At 51.1% G+C, this 19686-nt stretch overlaps 3 protein-coding genes across 3 annotated transcripts; 2 read left to right on the forward strand and 1 right to left on the reverse strand.

The window, feature by feature from the left end:
• Nucleotides 1-38: 38 nt before the first annotated feature.
• BKA55DRAFT_533939 (uncharacterized protein) lies at nt 39-3737 on the forward strand (the record flags this gene model as incomplete). Its single annotated transcript, XM_046189531.1, has 2 exons — nt 39-2639; nt 2703-3737. 2 exons carry the CDS (start codon nt 39-41, stop codon nt 3735-3737), a joined length of 3636 nt encoding a protein of 1211 aa, XP_046054972.1.
• Nucleotides 3738-4191: 454 nt separating this feature from the next.
• BKA55DRAFT_684421 (uncharacterized protein) lies at nt 4192-5311 on the reverse strand (the record flags this gene model as incomplete). Its single annotated transcript, XM_046198638.1, has 4 exons — nt 4192-4341; nt 4395-4938; nt 5002-5083; nt 5143-5311. The coding sequence occupies 4 exons, from the start codon at nt 5309-5311 to the stop codon at nt 4192-4194; spliced, it is 945 nt and encodes a 314-aa protein (XP_046054973.1).
• Nucleotides 5312-10590: 5279 nt separating this feature from the next.
• Nucleotides 10591-19686, forward strand: BKA55DRAFT_589619 (uncharacterized protein; the record flags this gene model as incomplete). The annotated part of the gene is made up of 7 exons (XM_046194964.1): nt 10591-11693; nt 11746-12805; nt 12860-14295; nt 14605-14609; nt 15104-15848; nt 15914-18454; nt 18507-19686. 7 exons carry the CDS (start codon nt 10591-10593, stop codon nt 19684-19686), a joined length of 8070 nt encoding a protein of 2689 aa, XP_046054974.1.

The raw sequence follows: 19686 nt of genomic DNA on the forward strand, positions 1-19686 counted from the left end.
TATTACTCTTTTATCCTCACGCCGCTCCCTGAACCACAATGTCTTCTTCGCAAACAACCGCCGCGAATGGTGTCAATGGCAAAACACGGTCCGCGCCGGTCAGTACCCGATTTACTGACATCCCTTCCGCTATCGACATCCCCGTGCAAGGTGATCAGGAAGATGAGGCTGTCGAAATTGACCTTGAGGACCTCGTCGATGACCCTACCGAACTCTGTACCCTCTTCGAAAACGAACGCGCTGCCAAAACTTACTGGATGACCGTCGCTCTAGCTTATGCTAAGCAACACAAGATCGATCATGCCATCGAGATGCTCCAGCGAGGCGGCAGCGCCATTCAAAGCAACAGTTCCAACCCGCGCGATAAAGTCAGCATGATCTGTTGTCTATGTTGGATGTATCTATGGAAGAGCAGAGAGGCCCCTCGTGTCGCACCTGAGGGCACCTCCGTGTCCGAGGCCAAGACAAAGGAGTATTATCTTCAGCTCGCGACATCCTCCCTTAACGATGCTGCTCGACTCAACCCATCGTTTCCTCCTATCTTTCTCGCCCGTGGTGTTCTCCTCCTCCTGCGAGCCTCTTTGCAGGCACCGTCTAAAACTGCTGGAGGCATTGGTTCCGAGAAGCACGAGCTCCTTAAGACTGCTGTAAAGTCCTTTGACGATGCCCTGCGAGTCTCCCAAGGGAAAAACATGCTTGCACTGATGGGAAAAGCTCGTGCTTTGTTTTCAATGCACAAATACCCCGAGTCGCTCGCAATCTACCAGGATGTTCTGCAAAAGATGCCCGACTTGGTTGATCCAGATCCCCGAATTGGTATTGGCAGCTGTTTCTGGCAGCTTGGCTTTAAGGACGACGCTAAGATGGCCTGGGAGAGGTGTATCGAGATCAACCCTGATTCAAAGGTTGCCAACATTCTGCTCGGCCTTTACTACTTGGATGCGAGCGGTCACGTACCAGTGAACAGCGACGAATTCCTGAAGCTCTACAAGAAGGCTATGACTGAATACACGCAAAAGTCTTTCAAGCTTGACAAAGACCTCCCCCTTACCTGCTCGACTTTTGCCGGTTACTTCATGTCTCGAAAATCATGGGACAATGCCGCCAAGCTGGCGCACAAAGCTATCCAGTATACAGACGTCAATGCCATTGCCAGTGATGGTTGGTATATGCTTGCGAGAAAAGAGCATTATGAAGGTGATACGGAACGTGCGACCGATTATTATCGTCGTGCTGATGAAGCTCGCGGAGGCACTGAGACAGGCTACCTTCCTGCTAAGTTCGGTGTTGCCCAGCTTTCAGTTTTGAAAAATGACTTGGGAGAAGCTAAGCTTCGCCTGGAAAAGATGATTCAACAATCCAAGAGTCATGAGGCCATGATTCTCCTGGGCACGCTGTACGCCGAGGAAGTCTTTGCTAACCAGGTCAGCGACAGCAAGGAGGACAAGTCTGCTGAACTCAAGAAAGCCACCACTCTTCTTGAGGGCGTACGAAATGCTTGGAAGGACCCGAAGAAGACATTATCGCCAGATGCCTCAGTTCTCCTCAACTTGGCACGCCTGTATGAGACAGATCATCCTGAGAAGGCTCTACAATGTTTGCAACAAGTTGAGCAGCTGGAATTGGACCAGGTCCCGGCATCCGAACGACCCGAGGACGTTACTGACGAGGCCGAGATCAAGGCTACGCTTCGCAAGTCGCTGCCACCTCAATTATTAAACAACATTGGCTGCTTCCACTCACAAGCTGAGAAACATGAGCTTGCGAGCGACCTGTTCGAGGCCGCGCTGGGCGCTTGCATGAAGATTGGCGAGAAGGACCCTGAGATGGACACAGATGCCCTGGTATCCACAATCAGCTTCAACTTGGCTCGAAGCTATGAATCTAGAGGTCTCACTGATAAGGCTGTAGAGGTGTACGAAAGTCTCTTGGCCCGCCACGACGATTACACGGATGCTCGCGCCAGACTTGCTTATATCAAACTTAGGAAGAACCCGAACAAGGAAGGACCCGACGCCGTCGCCAAATTGTACCAGGAGAACAACACCGACTTGGAAGTTCGAGCCTTGTACGGCTGGTATTTGGGCCGAGTTGGCTCAAGGAAACGCCCGGCCAACCTTGGCGAGGATAATGAGTTCCGTCATTTCAAGCATACCCTCCAAAACTATGACAAACACGATAGACACGCTCTGGTGGGTATGGGTAACCTGTATCTCATGCAGGCACGAGAGATGCGTCGCGAGTCGGACTCGGAAAAACAAAAACGAAGTGCAACCTACGGTAAAGCCGTTGAGTTTTTTGACAAGGCTCTGTCACTTGATCCAAAGAACGCCTATGCTGCGCAGGGTGTGGCCATTGCTCTTGTTGAGGATAAGAAGGATTACAAGTCGGCACTGGGTATTTTCAACAAGGTCCGAGAAACTATCAGGGACTCTCACCTTTATGTTAACCTGGGACACATATATGCTGAGCTCAGACAATACTCAAAGGCTATTGAGCACTATGAGATTGCGCTTTCCAAAGATGGCAAGGCCAACGATGCAACAATCCTCGCTTGTTTGGGCCGAACATGGTTAAATCGTGGCCGCGCCGAACGTGATATAGATGCACACATCAAGGCACTTGAGTGCGCCCAGAAGGTCAGTGCCCCCCTCTCTCATACTTCGTTATACTTTGTATCTATGCTTACTCCCAATCAACAGGCTCTCGAGGTTGCCCCTGAACAGGTGCATTATAAGTTCAACGTGGCCTTTGTGCAAATCCAGCTTGTTACAATGGTCCAGGGATTACCAGAGAACAAGCGGTCGACAGAGCAGCTCGAAAAGGCCGCTGAGGGTCTCGAGGCTGCTATCACGTCCTTAGATGAGATCGCGGCGCATCCCCAAACCCCTTATCCTAAGCACGACGTCGAGCAGCGTGCGAATATGGCCCGTAACACCTTGCGCAAGCAGCTTGAACGAGCCATCGGCAAGCAGAAAGAGTGGGAGGAGAAGAATAAGGAGAAAATACAGGCGGCCAAAGAACTACGAGAAGCTGAGCTCCGTCGCCGTGAAGAAAGTCGTCAGAAGGCTTTGGAAGCAGAACGGGAGCGACAAGAAAAGATTAGGAAGGAACGTGAAGAGATTGCTGCGCAGGATAAAGCTTTGGCTGAAAAGCGCGCTGAAGAGGAACGGGCTCGCGCTGAGGCTGAAATGACGACTGATAGCGAGACGGGAGAGAAGATTAAACGAAAGCGGAAGACCGCTCCAAGAGCCACAGGAGAATTGAAGCCCAAGAGATCGGGAGGAAAGAAGAAGAAGAGTGACCGTCAAGACGACGAGTCTGAGGAAGAAGAAGAACGTACAAAGAAGCGCCGTCGTCTGACAAAGAAGGAATCATCCAAGTTCAAGTCGGCCGAGATTGTTGTTGACAGCGATGAAGAGAACGACAACGAAGACGATGAACTCGAGCGTGCCGAGAGAAATATCGACCGCGAAGAGACTCCTCTATCTGAGGCTGAGGAGAAGGCTGTCGAGGATGACAAGATGGAGGTTGACGACGGAGCCAACCAGGAAGGCGAAGACGATGACGAGGAAGAGATCGCTCCGCGTCAACAGCACAAGCGAGCCCGTCGTGGACGTGTCGTCGATAGTGATGAAGAGGACAACGAGGATGGAGATGCTCCAGCGCGAGCATCTGGTGATGAGTCTCGTCCTGTGGCAGATACCAGCATGGCGGATGCAGACGAAGACGAGTAACAGGAACAACAAGTTGATAATTAAGAATGTGACTTTGCTAATATACGCTGAAAAAGGACTCCCTCCGGTTGGGACTATTTGTATCATAAGTTAGGTGGTTTTTACATTGTGGCACGGGGACGAATGGAAAGCGTGTTTATCACAATTAGTCAGTAAAACTCTGGCGTACCCCGACAATCATGATACTTAAGATTAAGTGAATAAATTGTGGTATACGACTAACGTGAATTTACATGTCTTCGCGTGTCGTGATTCTTCATCTATTCCTATGATGTGCGCCTCCTTAGTGGGTCGTATCCTTAATTTCAGACCTTATGTATCCTTCTATCTCTTGCAAGCTCATTTTCTGTATATGCAGCTGAATTTTACATTGCTATTGGCGACCCCTGTATGGTTCCTTATTGCGAGGAGTATGGAATTGGCACAGGCTGTAAAGCTGGAGTAATTGGCATATTTAGAAGGCAAAAACCTGGTCAACGAGCTTGCTGACAGGACGGGCCTTCTTGAAGCCAAGGCTCTCTGTTGCCTTCTTGAGACCGCTAATCATGGGAGGAGGACCACAGAGAAGAATCTTGACATCGTCGGCGGGCTTGGGGAGATATTTCTAGAACATGGTTAATCGTTGAGAATAGCAAAGTCGAGCGCGCGAGAACTTACATCGATCATGTCGGCAGTGACGTAGCCAACGCCACCAGTCCAGCCCTCCTCAGGCTTGTCGAGGACGTAGTGAACACGGATACCAGAGTCCTGCTTAGCGAGGGCGTCGAGGTCCTCCTTGAGAAGAATATCCTGGGCAGTAACATTGGCAAAGATGAGGTCGACCTCGGTCTTGTCTCCGGCAGCTCGGCCGCGAACGATGGCGCGGATGACCTGGAGCATGGGAGTGATTCCAGTACCACCAGCAATCATACCAAAGTGTCGAACCATATTGGGAGTGTAGACGAAAGCGCCCTTGGGGCCACGGACCTTGATGGTCTGACCGACGGTGAGAGAGGCCATGTGCTTGGAGATGTTGCCCTGAGGATAGGACTTGATCAAGAGGTCGACGTGGCCGGGCTGGTGGTCACCAGAGATGGGAGTGTAGGAACGAACAATCTCCTTGGTAGTGCCATCGGGCTGGGGGCAAGGAGCGCCAATTGAGATATGCTGGCCGATGGGAAGACCGAGAATGTGCTTGGGGCTGGGGAGCTTGAAGCGGTAGCTATTGCGAGATTAGTATACTGAGCAGAACGTGGACGGGTCGGTGGGCATATCGGCGGCTTACATGGCGACATTGTGGGAGACGATGGTCTTCTCCTCGAGCTCGAACTCCTGAAAGACATCGGGCTTAAGAGTTGTCTTGACCTCTGCGATTCCAAGTTAGTCGACATTGACTTAGGCAAGGTTTCATCTGGCGGCAACTTACGGAAGGCCATGAAGTTGTAAATGCCGAATGCTACGGCAATAAGAGCAGCGAAAGGAGTCCATTCCTTCTTAACGATAAGAGTGCCAACGATGAGGAGCAGGCCAGGAGCGTAGACATAATCGATATAGTGTCTCGCGAAAAGCGAGTGATTGTCGCCAGGAGAGGACATGGTGGAGCTCTGGAGATCCCCGCCTTGGAAACCAATTGGGAGGTGAAGCTCTGTTATTTGTTGTTGTATTGCTCTCGGCCTGAGCAATTGACCCTCGCAAGAGAGCTCGTGTGAGGTTACACGGAAGTGTATATATACCCAATCCAGGCGCAAGAGGCGGGTTTTGCTTCTGCTTCTGCTTTTGCGGGGTGCAAAAGAAAGCTGAGGCGTTTGACGGTTTAAAGGATGAGGGTGAGGGGGAGCTCTCCTTTGAAAAATGGAAACCGAAGGCCGATTTCCGAAATCGCTGATGGCTACAGGAAGATTTTGCTTGTTTGGGCAGGCGGTCAGACGGCGGGGACGGTGAAGCGGTCGAAAATACCGATTGATCGTGAGAATATCGTTGAGTGTTGAGGGACCTGATTGGCTGGTACCCCAGACAATGACTGTCAATACCAATTGCAGAGAATCGCGGGACGAGAAATTTCTCGGAATTGAATTATTGTTAGCCGTTCAAGTTGAATGGATGGGGATGAGCTTCATATATTGTACAAGGTAAGTAATGCACCTTGTGTTTTATTACTCCTTGTTGTAGATCATATCCCCTACAATCGATTCAACTTATAAACGCCACGGCAAAGCTCACCCAGTACAAGCTAGCGTGGACCATACATCTTTGTCTCAGTGTCTGGGCAGTTTACTTACCTGCTGCGGTTTGGTTATGCCCCTCTACCTACCGAGATCTAGTAGTTAAAGGGGGGATATCTTCCTCGGACCTCAAGTGGCCGTTACAACTACCGTACCTCGGAATTCGTGTAAGTTGAGAGATTTATTCGGCATTGTTCCATTGTACTCTTAACCGGGCTTAACCAATTATCCCCTTGAAGTACAAGAACCACAGAGGGCTTCATGTCGCCCAGTTCCTAGTATCACCTAATACCTTACTGTAAGCCCATCGAATCAAAGCCTTGACTACGTGACTTCTTATGATGGAAATTCCATCATCACAAGATTGTCTGCTTCTCATTGACTTAGGCTTATCTTACCAGGTTGAGTCAAACAGAAACTGCAAGTTCTTGTTGCGGTCTCCAGCATGGCATGATGACTAGATACTATGGTTTGAGGAATAACTACTGTCAAAACTTTGACATATGACACATACCATTACTGAGTCAACTTGCGTTAAGAGGGATATGAAGGCGCAGAGCAAGCTCTCATCGGAACCTTCGCAATTCACAACGTCGTGTCTTGAACCAAGGTAAGGGACATTGTCGCATATATAGCCTACAAACATGAAAGCACATACAGGAAAGCATCAAGAGCTTTCAGCTTAGACCACCCTAACTCATCACCTTCAATGGAAAATTCACATCATTGAACAGATCTTCCTCGTCAGATACCATCTTACAGGATATGTATCCTTTGTTTGAAGATCTCCACTACCAGCCGTGGTTCGGACATACTTCGTTGTTTGGGAATGACAATAAGCCTTTTATCCGTGACTTTGCTGATGCGCATCTGTGTCTCAAGCCGATACTCGAGAGCTAATACAGATTGTCGTAAAATTTTACTATAAGTCCAATAGAAGTCCTGGATATCACTTTAGGCATGAAAGCCTTAGAAGTCGGAGCTCTTCCACACGATAGACAAAGTTAAAAAGGTAGGAATAACACGGTTGCAGAATACTAGTCGACTTAAGTTTTCAGGAACTTTCAAAGTCTCAGTAACACGATTCAGTAATAGGTAAAAGTTCCTGAAATCATTCAAATATTTATAAGCGGTCTATTTCAGGTCTCAACTCATCTTATCAAGGTCAGTATATACTAGACTCGGCAGCCTCATGGACATGCCTTTTCCCAAACGATACCTTATCCACGTGTCTCTAAGCTTTACAATTGAGCGGTCAGCAGGAGATGGCGGCTGGATTATCCACAAACAAGGGAACCATCATGAAATAGAGTATCACTGTTCAGGTAGATGACGGAGGACGGCAACTTTTATTAGTCTGGTCCCTGAATTTATGTAGCGCAGTAAATGCCCATCAAGCATGGATATTAGTGGGGGCGTTGCTTTTCTTAGAGCACCTGGGAGACGGCGTCGTTCGTGTCGAGCATCAAAACCCACATGACATGATCCATCAAGTGCTGCTGCAGACTGTAGTCTGCAGTGCAGGTCGTCAAGGGTCTCTCGACAAGGGGTCTCTGTGGATGGATGGATGACTACTAGTAGCTCCTGCAAGTGTAGATTCAATACGACCGTTGCAGTGCCGCCCAGGAGCTTCACGGACTTGCCGGCCATTGGCCTGAGCACAGGGTGACTTTCGCTGACAATCTTGCAGACATTGGCGGATAATCACGGTTTCACCACGAGATGCCACGCCGCTCAACACCATATTGAAGGGACTCGTCAACCGCCGATGGCGAGCTCTACTAATTGCTGCATTGGACGGTCAAGTACAATGCTTGGATCACTCAGATATCCAAGCTCTAGTCTCAGCCTCTCCTGTGCCATGACGCAAGTTCGTCAAAGATTATAAAGATGGAAGTTCGAGAACAGCCCATCGCCTGAGATCAAGACGATGGGAGTTCATCATACTGGAGCTTATCCTGAACGAGGACGCTGCATCGTCTAGCGGGTGGCTTGGATGCACGCCAATCGCAAGCTCCATGATGCCTCCCTATCAAGCCTTGTGAAATGCGACTGCGCGGGTTGCAAAAGCTCGTAAGTTGATGCGGCGTCCGGCAATACGGCAGATAAGGATTATACGGAACAGAAGTTTTGCTCTGCACGAGATCTTTTCAGAGTGCACGACAGTCGGGAGAAAAGAAGCATAGTCATAGGTGACACGAGATCAATGAATACGATGTTGACATGTCGAAGGATCAAGAGACTGGCCCGGAGCCGGGGCAATGGACGGACAGCAACTCCACCAACTTACGAGTACAAGCGCACAAGCCGCAATTCATGTGCTGAATCTCGTGGCTACAATAGCCTAGTAGTTGAAGCTGGGCTTGAAGGGAAATGGGGGGTTTTTTGATGGGAGAGAAGGGAGGGGCAACAGACTTCAAAGTCGACTATCGTGATATGATGATGGGGCTTATGTACAATCAACCATGGCAGCTGAAAGTCTGAAACGAGCAATTGATGAATCTGGCCGTGAACGGTGAGCGTCAATTGACATTGTCACTCACATTTGCATTGCTAGGGCAGGGCAGGGTACCCCGCGCATTTAATGATTGGCCTTGTCGTGAACAAACCCAACATCAAGAGCCGAAATAATGATGGGTTTCAGCATCATCATGGTCCATCATGACCACTCACCACCTCCCACCGCCCGTCATGGCACTTCTCATTCTTGGAAGAGCATCGGTGGGTCGACCACCAAACCTTTACACGTAGTGTCCGTAGAGTGAGATATGCATAAGAAGAGCGTCTTGGTTTGAGTGGCCGTTTCCTGTTTATCTGCAGTCAAGTCTCAAACCTTGGACCACGCCATCCATATCCACGTCTAGACACGCACGCCTTGATTCTTGTCGTCCTCGAAATGCCAGGCCCAGGGGGCCCTCACCCCTTGACATTTTCCTGCGGCCATATTCAGCCGAGGACCAGTAACCACAGGGTGACGAGCGTGCATCCTTCGGTTGGTTCATTCAATTGGCTTTGCCAATCGAGATCTAATCTACTACGCGTTAGTCCTTGTTTGTGCTGGGTGAAAGAGTCCGGTCTTGCAGGGATTTCCTCTTAGAGATGAGGGAGGCTTTTTAGTTCTTTTCCATTACCTACCTTAGGTGCCAGTCCGCGTCCGCCAGTTGGAGATTTGCTATCTATACTCAGTGGAGCTTTGGCTGTTTGACCCAACTGCAAGTCCGTATGCACAGACAGATCCATGGTGTCCATGGGTGGTCCTGCACTAAAAAAAACCCCGGCCGCAGCAGTCCTTATGACGACGACAATTGATGGGATCCATGGATGTGAGATCCAACCCGACCTCAGACCATCCATTTCCATCCATTAGTAGTTAATTGTATAGACTACTTACCTATTTTCTTTGCTCTTCCATTTTCCTTCCTTTCCTTTCGACTTTCGACTTTGGGCTCTTTTTTTACTTTTCCCCTTGAAATTAATCCTAGTCAACCCCTCCCCTTCATTTTTCTTTCCTTCCCCATCCCCTTCTATATCCATCGCTATTCCGGCCTCTACTAGCTCCTATCCTTGGCCTGTGGCCAAAGACATCCATACATTATCATCACTCCAGGCGCCTCTTTTGTCTTATTTATCAACCTCTCTTTTTCTTCGTCCCCAAAGGCTCGGCCTACGACTCTGCCTCTCGCTTCTCTTCCCCTTGTCGTCTCCGGGACCACCGGAATCAAAAGCTTATACTCACCTCTAATTGTTGGAGTCTCAAGCCTCCTGCTTGCTCTCGCCTCGACAACTTTCCTCCCGGTTTGCGTTGCGTCGCATTGCGTTGCTGGGCATCGCCTTTGCCCTCAAAATTCCGTGCTTGGTAGCCTAGCAGCATGCCTACGACTGTGATCTAGATCTCACACGTTTCTCTGCTCCCATTGAGCTAACTCGTCGTTTCGGCCTCACAACGACGTCATCTTGAATATTGGTCTCAGCAAAGCCGTTGATTTATTCCCTCGCCGCCGATTATCCGACCGAAACCTCAGCTCGTACCGTGATATCTCTCTCCACGTACGGTCCATTAGCCTCTACCTTCGCCTTTGCATCGTCTTCTTCTTCCAAGGAGTTCTGTTTTCGTGACTGTCTGCAGTATCTACAGTACATATCCATCAAATACATCTCCGCCCGAACTGGAACTAGTTGTAGATGGCGCTCAGCCTCTAAGCATATTCCTCAGCCATTCTCCAACAACGCTCTACCGCCATCAAACCCAAAATATTTGGATTCAACGACCGACTCGACACCAGCCGCATCCACATCCCGCCTTGACTCTGACTCTGACGACAACGCATGCGGGAGCTCCTTTCAGCTTGATTCGTTCAATATTTTGCGACATTGCATAGTAGCCGAACGAACTGAGACATCTTGACGTCGAGACGACCCTGTCACCCAGTCCACGGGCTCTCATCTCTATATCGTTTTCGGCCTCTCTTCAAGGAATCCTCATTTGTTTTCGAATTGAGAGTGTGGTGTCGTGTGCATCTCCCCTAGCGGCATGCTTGCCATCTATACATACTGAACCATTTCTCCATCTCTGCTGATTTGGGGAACTGCAATTATCGAGCCTTGAAATTCACCGAAAATCTTGGTATAATTTTATCCAAGAGCTTGTCAAGATGAACGCCGAAAAGTGGAAGAGGAGGACTCTTCCCACCCTCAAAACGCCCCCTGTACCAATTCCAACCGATGGTAATAAGGGATTCGATAATGTCGATGGAAAGAAGCCACGCGTCTTCTCGAAAGCCCTTCGTTCTCTCAGCAATTCCTCGATGGAATCCATGTCACAGAGCCCATCTCGAAGCTCTTCTTCTATTCGACGTCTACAGAAGACGCATTCTGGGTCAGGGTCTATGATCGACAGGATACATCGTCGAGTATCGATAGCTTCACCCATGAGCGCATCCGCCCCCGAATTCCCATCAGTTACTCCCGAAGTCCCCTATTCGTCGATGGAGCTTATTCAATACGGTCCACTGAAGACCGATGTCTCGCTTCTTAAGGCCCGCGCCGAATATCTGGTTCTTACAGATACCTGCCTGATCAAGTTCGGGAGTATGGAAGGAGCAAGAACTGCTTTCCTACAGATAAAATCAGGCAACGGGACACTCAAGCCTCACAGTGCTAATCATAATGCTCACAAGTCGTCGTCCGATGTCCGGATGGAAATACCCTTGCGATCCATCGTTGGCGTTTTCAACGAAGAAGGTTCAAGCCCTCGATTTGGTGTCGAAATATGGTGGTTCTCTCAGTGGCCAAAGCTAGCCTATTCCAAGGCGCATCTATTCTTCATGCTGCCTAAGGATCGGGATGACTGGTTGGCCAGTATTCAACAGGCTTGTAGAATGAGCCATAGGCGAGCTCCGTCTCCCTCTTTGATACCTGGCAATTTGAAAGCGAGAATCAACCACATTGTGGAAACCACGGAACCAGACTCGAATGCCAAAGCCTCTAAGATATTGACCTTCCCCGTGGTCAAACGTACGATAGGTACCCCTCAGAAGACCAATTCTGCCGATGAGTCTCAACACTTTGTGGATGGCTCGTCCTTCTACATCGTCATTGGACCAGCTATGTTGTATTTCCTCGAGGTTCTCAAGGCAGATTATGCAACTACTCCTGGTGACCTGCGTGTAAAGGTGCAGTCCTACGGTACAGTCTCACTAATTCGATTCCGAGCGTCCGTTGCGTCACACGAACAAAGGTTTGTGATGAGCTTCCGGTAAGTCTCACCGCACCGTACTTCACTACGCCATGTACTAACGCAGGGCTAGGTTACCACTGGGCCGTGAGAACAGACTTGAGCTTGCTAGTGTACATTACAGACATGTTATCGAAGCGATGACTAAAGTCGATCGAGAACTGAAACCCATGTGGCCACAGCATTTGCAAAAGGCAATATTCGATATCAAAGGCCTTCCTCCACCACTTCAGTTGACATCTGGAAATGATTTGGGAGGGCTCGAGCGAAGTTTGCACGCCTATTGCGCCGCTTTCAAGGTCCAGGTACCAAGATGGACCATCGAATGGAATACTCCCTCTCAACCAGCCTTTCGCCTTTTGCCTCCTGGTACACAACCATATTCTACGTTGCAATTACTGGCATTGTTTCGAGCCTTGCGTTATAACAGTTACTTCAAGGAGCTCTCTTTCCGCAATATTGATTTATCTGGTATCGCAGGAAAGAAGGATTATTCCCATTTCGGTGACACTATCGCCTACACATCATTAAACGGGGTCAAAATATCTGAAGAGCATTATGACATTTTGATGCAGTCTTCTGTTCTCAGTCAAGAGATGCATGCCCTGGCATTTTCATCAGAATCGATCCGAAGTATGGATTTGAGAAATATTCTGGGGCCACGAAGCACCATTGGTCGCTCTAAGGACCCTGAGGGCGCCCGGAGAGTCAGTTCTGAGGTTCTCCGACCTATACTGTTGTTGCTGAAACGTCAAGCATGTCTTTGCCACAGCATCACCATGTCTGGCAATCTCATTGCGCCAAGCGACGTTGAGGAGCTGGCAAACTTACTCGTACTGGATGAGGTGTACATGAAGAAACTCGATCTATCCAATTGTGGACTCGGCGACGAGGGTCTTACTACACTCTGGACCGGAATCCCAGGCCAGGGCGCCAATCTTCAACATATCGATACTTCCGAGAATCAAGGCACGGTAAAGTTCGAGACCATCCGGGACTCGCTTAGTCAACTACGAGCCATAAGAAAACTCAACATCGCTGGCAACACTCGACTCCCATTTGATGCTCCTTTGTTTGAGGATCATGTGCTGAGCTCATGGAGTCTGGAGGAGCTTGACTTATCCGGTATTGCTGTAAGTCGACATATATTTCATACATGGACTCGTGACTAACAGAAACCCGAATAGCTCAATAGCCCAACTGTGGATATTTTGACTGCATATATGGCGTCGCAGAATTCCGAAAACCTGAGAGTGCTTCGTCTGAGCAAATGTGGTCTAACGGGTGCTCAAATAGCCCAGATGTTTTATGCTATGGGTCAGGCTCGACAAATTACACTGTATATCAACGGCAACCGCTTAGACGAGGGCATCGATGATTTGTGTGCTGTCATTAGCGAATGTTTTGGCCCTTGGGGACTATTCGTGCAGATGGTAGAGTTTGCCTTGGAGGCTAACTACATCAAACTTTTGAAGGCATTGACAGTCAACCAAACCATTGAATGCCTGAGTCTTGCTGGTACCGCTACCCCTGACTCAGCCAGCGAAACGGCCTGCAGAGCGCTTTCGGATCTTTTCTCTCAAAACCATACGATCAGGTTCCTTGACCTTTCTGGATTTGATGCCAAGCTGGATGAAGGTCGTCTCGGGCGGGAATTCTCTAAGGCTCTGAGTGGACTAAAATTCAACACGCGGCTTGAGCACCTTCGCGTGCGAAGCCAAATGCTGAACGTGAACATTGGAGACCTGGCTGAAGCCATCTCTGCTAATAAAACCCTTCACAGTCTCGACTGTGAGTGCAACGATTTCAATCTTTCTAATTTTAGACATCTCGTCCGACATTTGAGTGACAGTACGACGATTCGCTATTTTTCGGCTTTCTCGGATCGCGATCTCGCTCAGACAATCCAAAGGTCAGTAGACAACGCCGTGGCAACGGCGACCTCAGCGCGCAGGCAATCTATGATCTCAAAACTGCGACACGAAAAGGTGCCCCAAAGTATTAGTGAGCCTCTGGCACAGCAATTGCGAGATGGTTGGGAAGACGCAGTACGAACCCAACAAGAGGTTCTAGAGAGGAACCAACTCTTATTTGAAGAAGGCGAAGATGGTCGCTACGACTCAGGCCAAGACGGATATCTGTTCTGCGATGGCGAGGAAGACTTTTCTAAAGCATTCGGCGGTTTGGCGCTACGGGCTTTCGAATCCAAGAGGGCTATGAATCGTCGCGCTTCCAACCCTTATTTGAACAATAAGAGAGCCAGTATGATCTCACTGGGCCCAGCTCGTCTGGTCAGCGCCGAACCAGGTGCCAGAGTGACAAGGTCTTGGTCAAGATCTTACTCAATTGTCTCAAGCGAGGGCGGTATCAGCGCTGCAGAGAGTCCAAGCACAGGGTCAGCGATCCCAACACCCCCTGAGCCAGAGAGCCCTGTAGAAAAGGAGTATCTGGTAGGGAATCAACAAGACGGGAATGAAGAGCCGCTCGATTACGAATACAGCTTTGCAGATCCGCATGATCCAGACTTTGGGCTTGAACTGCGAGCCCATCGACGATTCTGGAGCGATGAAGCTGGGTGTATCGAGGAAGAAGAACATGGAGTCCAGTTTGAGGAGCGGCACACGTGAGATGAGGATAACGAACTCTTAACGGATAATTGAGTGCAGAGAAGGTGGCATTGTGATCGACTCTATTCCGATCATGCCGGAGTTTTTTTTTTTTGTGATGTTTTCACTTGGGATAAGGGGGCAGGCGTTTATGAGTTTCTGGTATGATTGCTGGTTGGTGGTTTATGCAGGTTTTGCGTATAAGTTACTCTTGATACCCTTCGCTAGTTTCAGTTTTTAGATGAGTCGAGTTCAATATCAATCTTCAATTGTCTCAGTTTAAGCTACACTGATGCACTATGTAGGTGCCCGTTGTTGTGATGCAGCATATGTCAGTACCCAGGATAACACAATAAGCGTGATAAACCGGACTCAACCAAGACACCTTGGGGGAAAAGACCGCCAATCCCTGTCGCTTCCAGGAGAGTCTAAGCCACCCCAATTTGCTTAGGTTGGTTCATTCCCCTGTAAAAGCCCACAGATCCTTGGCAGGCCACTAGAAGCGCTCCAGCTGCAGCCTCCATTTGGGGACAACTCCACTAGAAACCTACAGCAACCTGCCCAGGCTCGAGACCACGACGCTCGTCATCACATACGAAGCCACTCACTCTCACTCCTCCATCATCACATTTCGTGGATGCCCTCCGTCCACTCCACAATTACCATCCAAGGGCCGTACAGTCCTTTAATATTGTATTTCGCATATTTTTCTTGCATTTGTTTTTAACTTTCACCACGTTCCACTGGAGCTTTCACGCTCCAGAGAGCTCCTCTCAATTTCTCACAACCACCAAATTTAGCGCCTCCTCGAGCCTCCCAAACGAGCTCTTGTTCGTGGTCTTGCGATCAGAAATCAACCCGCAATGTATTCCAACTCGAACGCCTTTCTAGGCGGTAATAGCCAGCGTCCTGGCGGCCAGCAGCAGCAATATGGCGGAGGATCGTTTGGTAATATGGGCGCTGGCCAGCAGCCTGGCCAACCCAGCCCCTTTGCGCCTCAACCTACAGGCTTTGGGCAAGCTCCTCTGCAGCAGCAGTATACGGGCTTTCCAATGCAGGGTCAGGGACTACAGCCGCAGCAGCCCCTTCAGCAACAGTTTACGGGATTTCCGGGACAGCAACAACAACCCCCCCAGCAGCAGCAGCAGCAGCAGAGCTTCCAGACTGGTGCTCCTGCGATGCCATCGATCCCGCCTCAGTTCCAGCAACAGTTCCAGCAGCACCAGCAGCACCAGCAGCCTACTAGCTTCTCTGCCTCGCCTCAGCAAGCTTCTGGGCCTTCAAACCCACCGCCGGCGCCGATGAAGCCCCAGGCCACCGGCTTCACCGAGATGGCCGCGTCCTTTCAGACTGGCGGTACTGCAAAGCCCCGTGGTCGAAGACAGGAGAAGTCGCAACCCAACAAAATCCCTAATATCCGACTCTCCTTCATCTCAGCTCAGGACCAGGCCAAGTTCGAAACCTTGTTCAAATCTGCTGTGGGAGAGGCTGGCATGACCATGTCAGGAGAGAAGGCTCGAGATCTGCTTATGAGATCAAGACTTGATGGCGACTCTCTATCGCACATCTGGTAAGAAGAAATTTTCCCGGGGCATGTTACTCGTGTTTTGTGCCCTTGGTGCTAACAAGTTTCAGGACTCTTGCTGATACCACTCGTGCTGGCCAGCTCTACTTCCCCGAATTCGCACTCGCCATGTACCTGTGCAACTTGAAACTTACTGGCAAGCAGCTGCCACCTAACCTGCCCGAGAACATTAAGAACGAGGTTTCGAGCATGGTGGATATCATTAGTTTCAGCGTCGCTGACGAGAGCGCTCCCGCGGTCGGCTCTTCATCTGCTCCTGATATTAGAACCAACACCGCCACCCCACCGACCATTCAGCAACCGCAACCTCAGCCCCAAGCTTCGAATGCACAGCTGCTTCAAGCGCAGATGACTGGGTTCCCGGGACAGCAGACAGGTTTCGGCCAGCAACAGGGTCTGCAAACCCAGCAAACTGGGTTCCCTGGCATGCAGAACAACCCCCAAGCTACCGGTTATAACGGTCCCCGTCCTCCAATGCCCCCTATGCCCACGGGATTCGGCCAGTCGCTTGCTCCTGGGCCCCCAGGTGGTATGGCTGCCCCTCTGAATGCTCAGCCTACAGGACGACCTGGTCAATGGGGTCTTGTTAATGCTCCTTCTACCGGCCTGCCCAACATCGATGCCCTTCAAGCCCAGATGATGCCTCAACAGGGCCGGGAAGCTGGAAACTTCACCACTCAGGGCCTTCGAGGAAACGCTGTTATCCCCTGGGCCATTACAAAGGAAGAAAAGACGCGATACGATTCTCTTTTCAAGGCTTGGGATGGCCTTGGCAAGGGATACATCGGTGGTGACCAAGCTATCGAGATCTTTGGTCAGAGTGGACTTGAGAAGCCCGATCTCGAGCGAGTCTGGACTCTGGCTGATCACGGTAATAAGGGACGACTGGATCTTGACGAATTCGCTGTTGCCATGCATTTGATCTACAGAAAGCTTAATGGTTATCCATTGCCTAACAATCTTCCTCCTGAGCTTGTTCCTCCTTCGACCCGAAACTTTAGCCAGTCCATCGGTACCCTTAAGTCAATGCTTCACGATGAGTCTGAATTCCGCACCAAGTCAGGTGCCGCTCTGCTCCCGCAGAAGACTGGCGTTAGCTATATGAAGAACCGCTCGTTCAGGGGCGCACCCGCTGGAGCCGTCGCTGGTCGGAAGGATGCTACAGTCTTTAAGAACGATGATGAGCAGTTTGGATATAGATCGAGCGCTCGTCGTAGGGTTGGCAACAACTCTCCTCGTCCCGAATCTCCCGCTTCTGTTGCTTCGAGCGACGACCTGACCTTAGACCAGCTCAAGAAAAAGATTAAGGAGAAGGAGGTTCTCTTAGATGCTATGGATTTCGCAGATGAGAAGAACCATGAAGAAGACGACATCCTCGACCGCCGTGACCGACGCGAGGCGGAGGAACTCTACCGTCGCATTCGTCGAATCCAAGAGGATATCGACTCTCATCCCGATGCAGCCCTCACAAGCGGAGACTCCGACGCTGAGCGAAGAGCTCTCAAGCGCCAACTTCAAAGTCTTACTGACAAGGTTCCCGAACTTGCTTCGCAGGTGCGCAGAACCGAGAAAGCCATTATGGATGCTCGATTGGAACTGTTCCGTATCAAAGATGCCAAGGCTCACCCTGGCAGTGGTGCTCCTATTGTAGGAACTGGACCTGGTGGTACAGTAACCGAGTCGGATCGACTCAAGGCTAGGGCCAAGGCCATGATGCAGCAGCGAACTGCTGCATTGACTGGCAAGAAGGTTGATGTCGGCACTGAGGATCTCGATGCGCCTAAGCGTCTTGAGGAGGAGAGCATCAAGGTCAAGAATGAAAAAGAGAGTAACGAACGCATGGTCCGTGATGTTGAGGAGAGTGTTCGCGACTTTGCGCATGGTATCGAGGACAGTCTCAAAGAGGGCGGCCGTGATAACACCAGTGAGCACGAAAAGCGCCGCTGGGAGGACGCACTCGGTGTCGAGGACGAGGTTCGCGACTTCATCTTTGACCTTCAGCGTGAAAGCCGTAGCGCTCGACTTCGTGCTCAAGACAAGCGACCCGCCCGGGCTCCAGCACGCACTGAGGAAACTCGGCCGGAACGTGTCGCTAGTCCTAGAGTTGAGAGCCCTGTCTCGACCTCTCGCACTGCAACCCCTCCTGCTGGAGGGTCATATTCCTCCTACAAGACCCCTGAGGAGCGAGCTGCTTTTATCAAACAACAAGCTGAACAGCGAATGGCTGAGAGGTTGGCTGCCCTCGGTATCAAGGCCCCGACAAAGTCCGGTGAGACAGCTGCCCAGCGCATGGAGCGTGAACGCGCTGAGCGAGCTGCGAAGTTACGACAGGCCGAGGAAGAGGATGCTCGTAGGGAAGCCGATCGCCAGGCTCGTCTGGCTGAAGAGCAAGGGATTCCACCTCCTGCACCCGAGCAGTCCAAGGCGGAGGCTAAGAGGCCTCCACCTCCCCCAACGCGGCACCGTGGTAAGCCAGAGGCTGATCAAGAGGCTGCAAAGAAGGTCGAGGAGGATGCTGCCGCTAAGCGGGCCGAAGAAGAACGACTTGCCCGCGAGCACGAGCAGCAGCAGCGCGAGACGCAGCAGATGGAGTAAGTGCTGAATCAGAAGATATGCGTAATCATATGCTAACCCCGTTTCTAGAGAAGATGTAAAGGAACAGGAGGACGATCTCGCCAAGGAGCGTGAGGCTTCTGAAGCTCGTCTGAAAGCCCTTGAAGAACAAGTGAGACAGGGCAAACTCCGCAAGGAGGAAGAGAAGAAGCGGAAGAAGGCAGCCATGGCTGAGGCCAAGGAGAAGGAGGCCAAACTTGCGGCACGGCGGGCTGAGATTGAGGCTGCTCGTCAGCGAGAGCTAGAACTTCAACGGCAGCTTGAAGCTATGGAAGATGGTGATAGCTCGTCGTCGGATGAAGACGAAGGTCCTCAGCAAATCACTCCTCAGGCTTCTACGCCCACTAGGAGCGACAGTCAAGTGGCCAGCCAAGAGCTTGACAAGAAGCCCTCGCCGCCCCCTGCTGCTGAGGCAGTTTCGTCTCCTCCCCCCCCTCCAGCGGTTGTCACATCGCCACCCAGTGAGACCGAGAGTAAGAACCCATTCTTCAGGATGATGTCTCAGTCGACCGAGGGTACACCCGCTGCTGCTCCTCCGGCACCACCTGCTGCGCCGGCACCTTCGGCTACGAACCCTTTCCATAGGATGACCCAGAACCAGGAAGCCAAACCTCCTTCTGGTCCTGTCTCGCGTCGCCGTGCAGACACTGATGACTGGGGTTCTGATAATGATGACAAGGACGATGACTCAGACGATGAGCGACCTGGTGGTGGTAGCGCAGCTCAGCTGGCCTCTATGCTGTTTGGCACAATGGCACCTCCTCGTCCTCTCTCTGCAGCCGGTAGGGAATCAGCAACTGCTAGTCCTGTGGCCGCCAGCGCTGTGACTCCTGTCGCACCTCCTCCACCTCCCCCGATGCCGAACACTGACTCTCCGGCTCCGATGACTCCTCCACCCCCTCCTCCTCCTATGCCGGGGAATGACGCGCCAAGTGCTCCTCCGCCTCCGCCTCCCATGCCCGGAAGTGACGCCCCTTCGGCACCACCGCCCCCACCACCGATGCCATCAGCCGGCGCACCTCCTCCACCTCCTCCCCCTATGGGTGGCGCTCCTCCGCCTCCTCCACCGCCCGGCGATGCGCCTGCCCCTCCTTCCGGTGGCGGTCGTCCAGCGGGCTTCTTGAGCGAGATCCAGATGGGCAGGGCCCTCAAGAAGACAACCACCAAAGACAGCAGTGCAGCGGCGGTGGCGGGACGAGTTTTGGATTAA

Source organism: Fusarium redolens, assembly GCF_020744475.1.
Source record: "Fusarium redolens strain MPI-CAGE-AT-0023 chromosome Unknown BKA55scaffold_2, whole genome shotgun sequence".
NCBI classification, from domain to species: domain Eukaryota; kingdom Fungi; phylum Ascomycota; class Sordariomycetes; order Hypocreales; family Nectriaceae; genus Fusarium; species Fusarium redolens.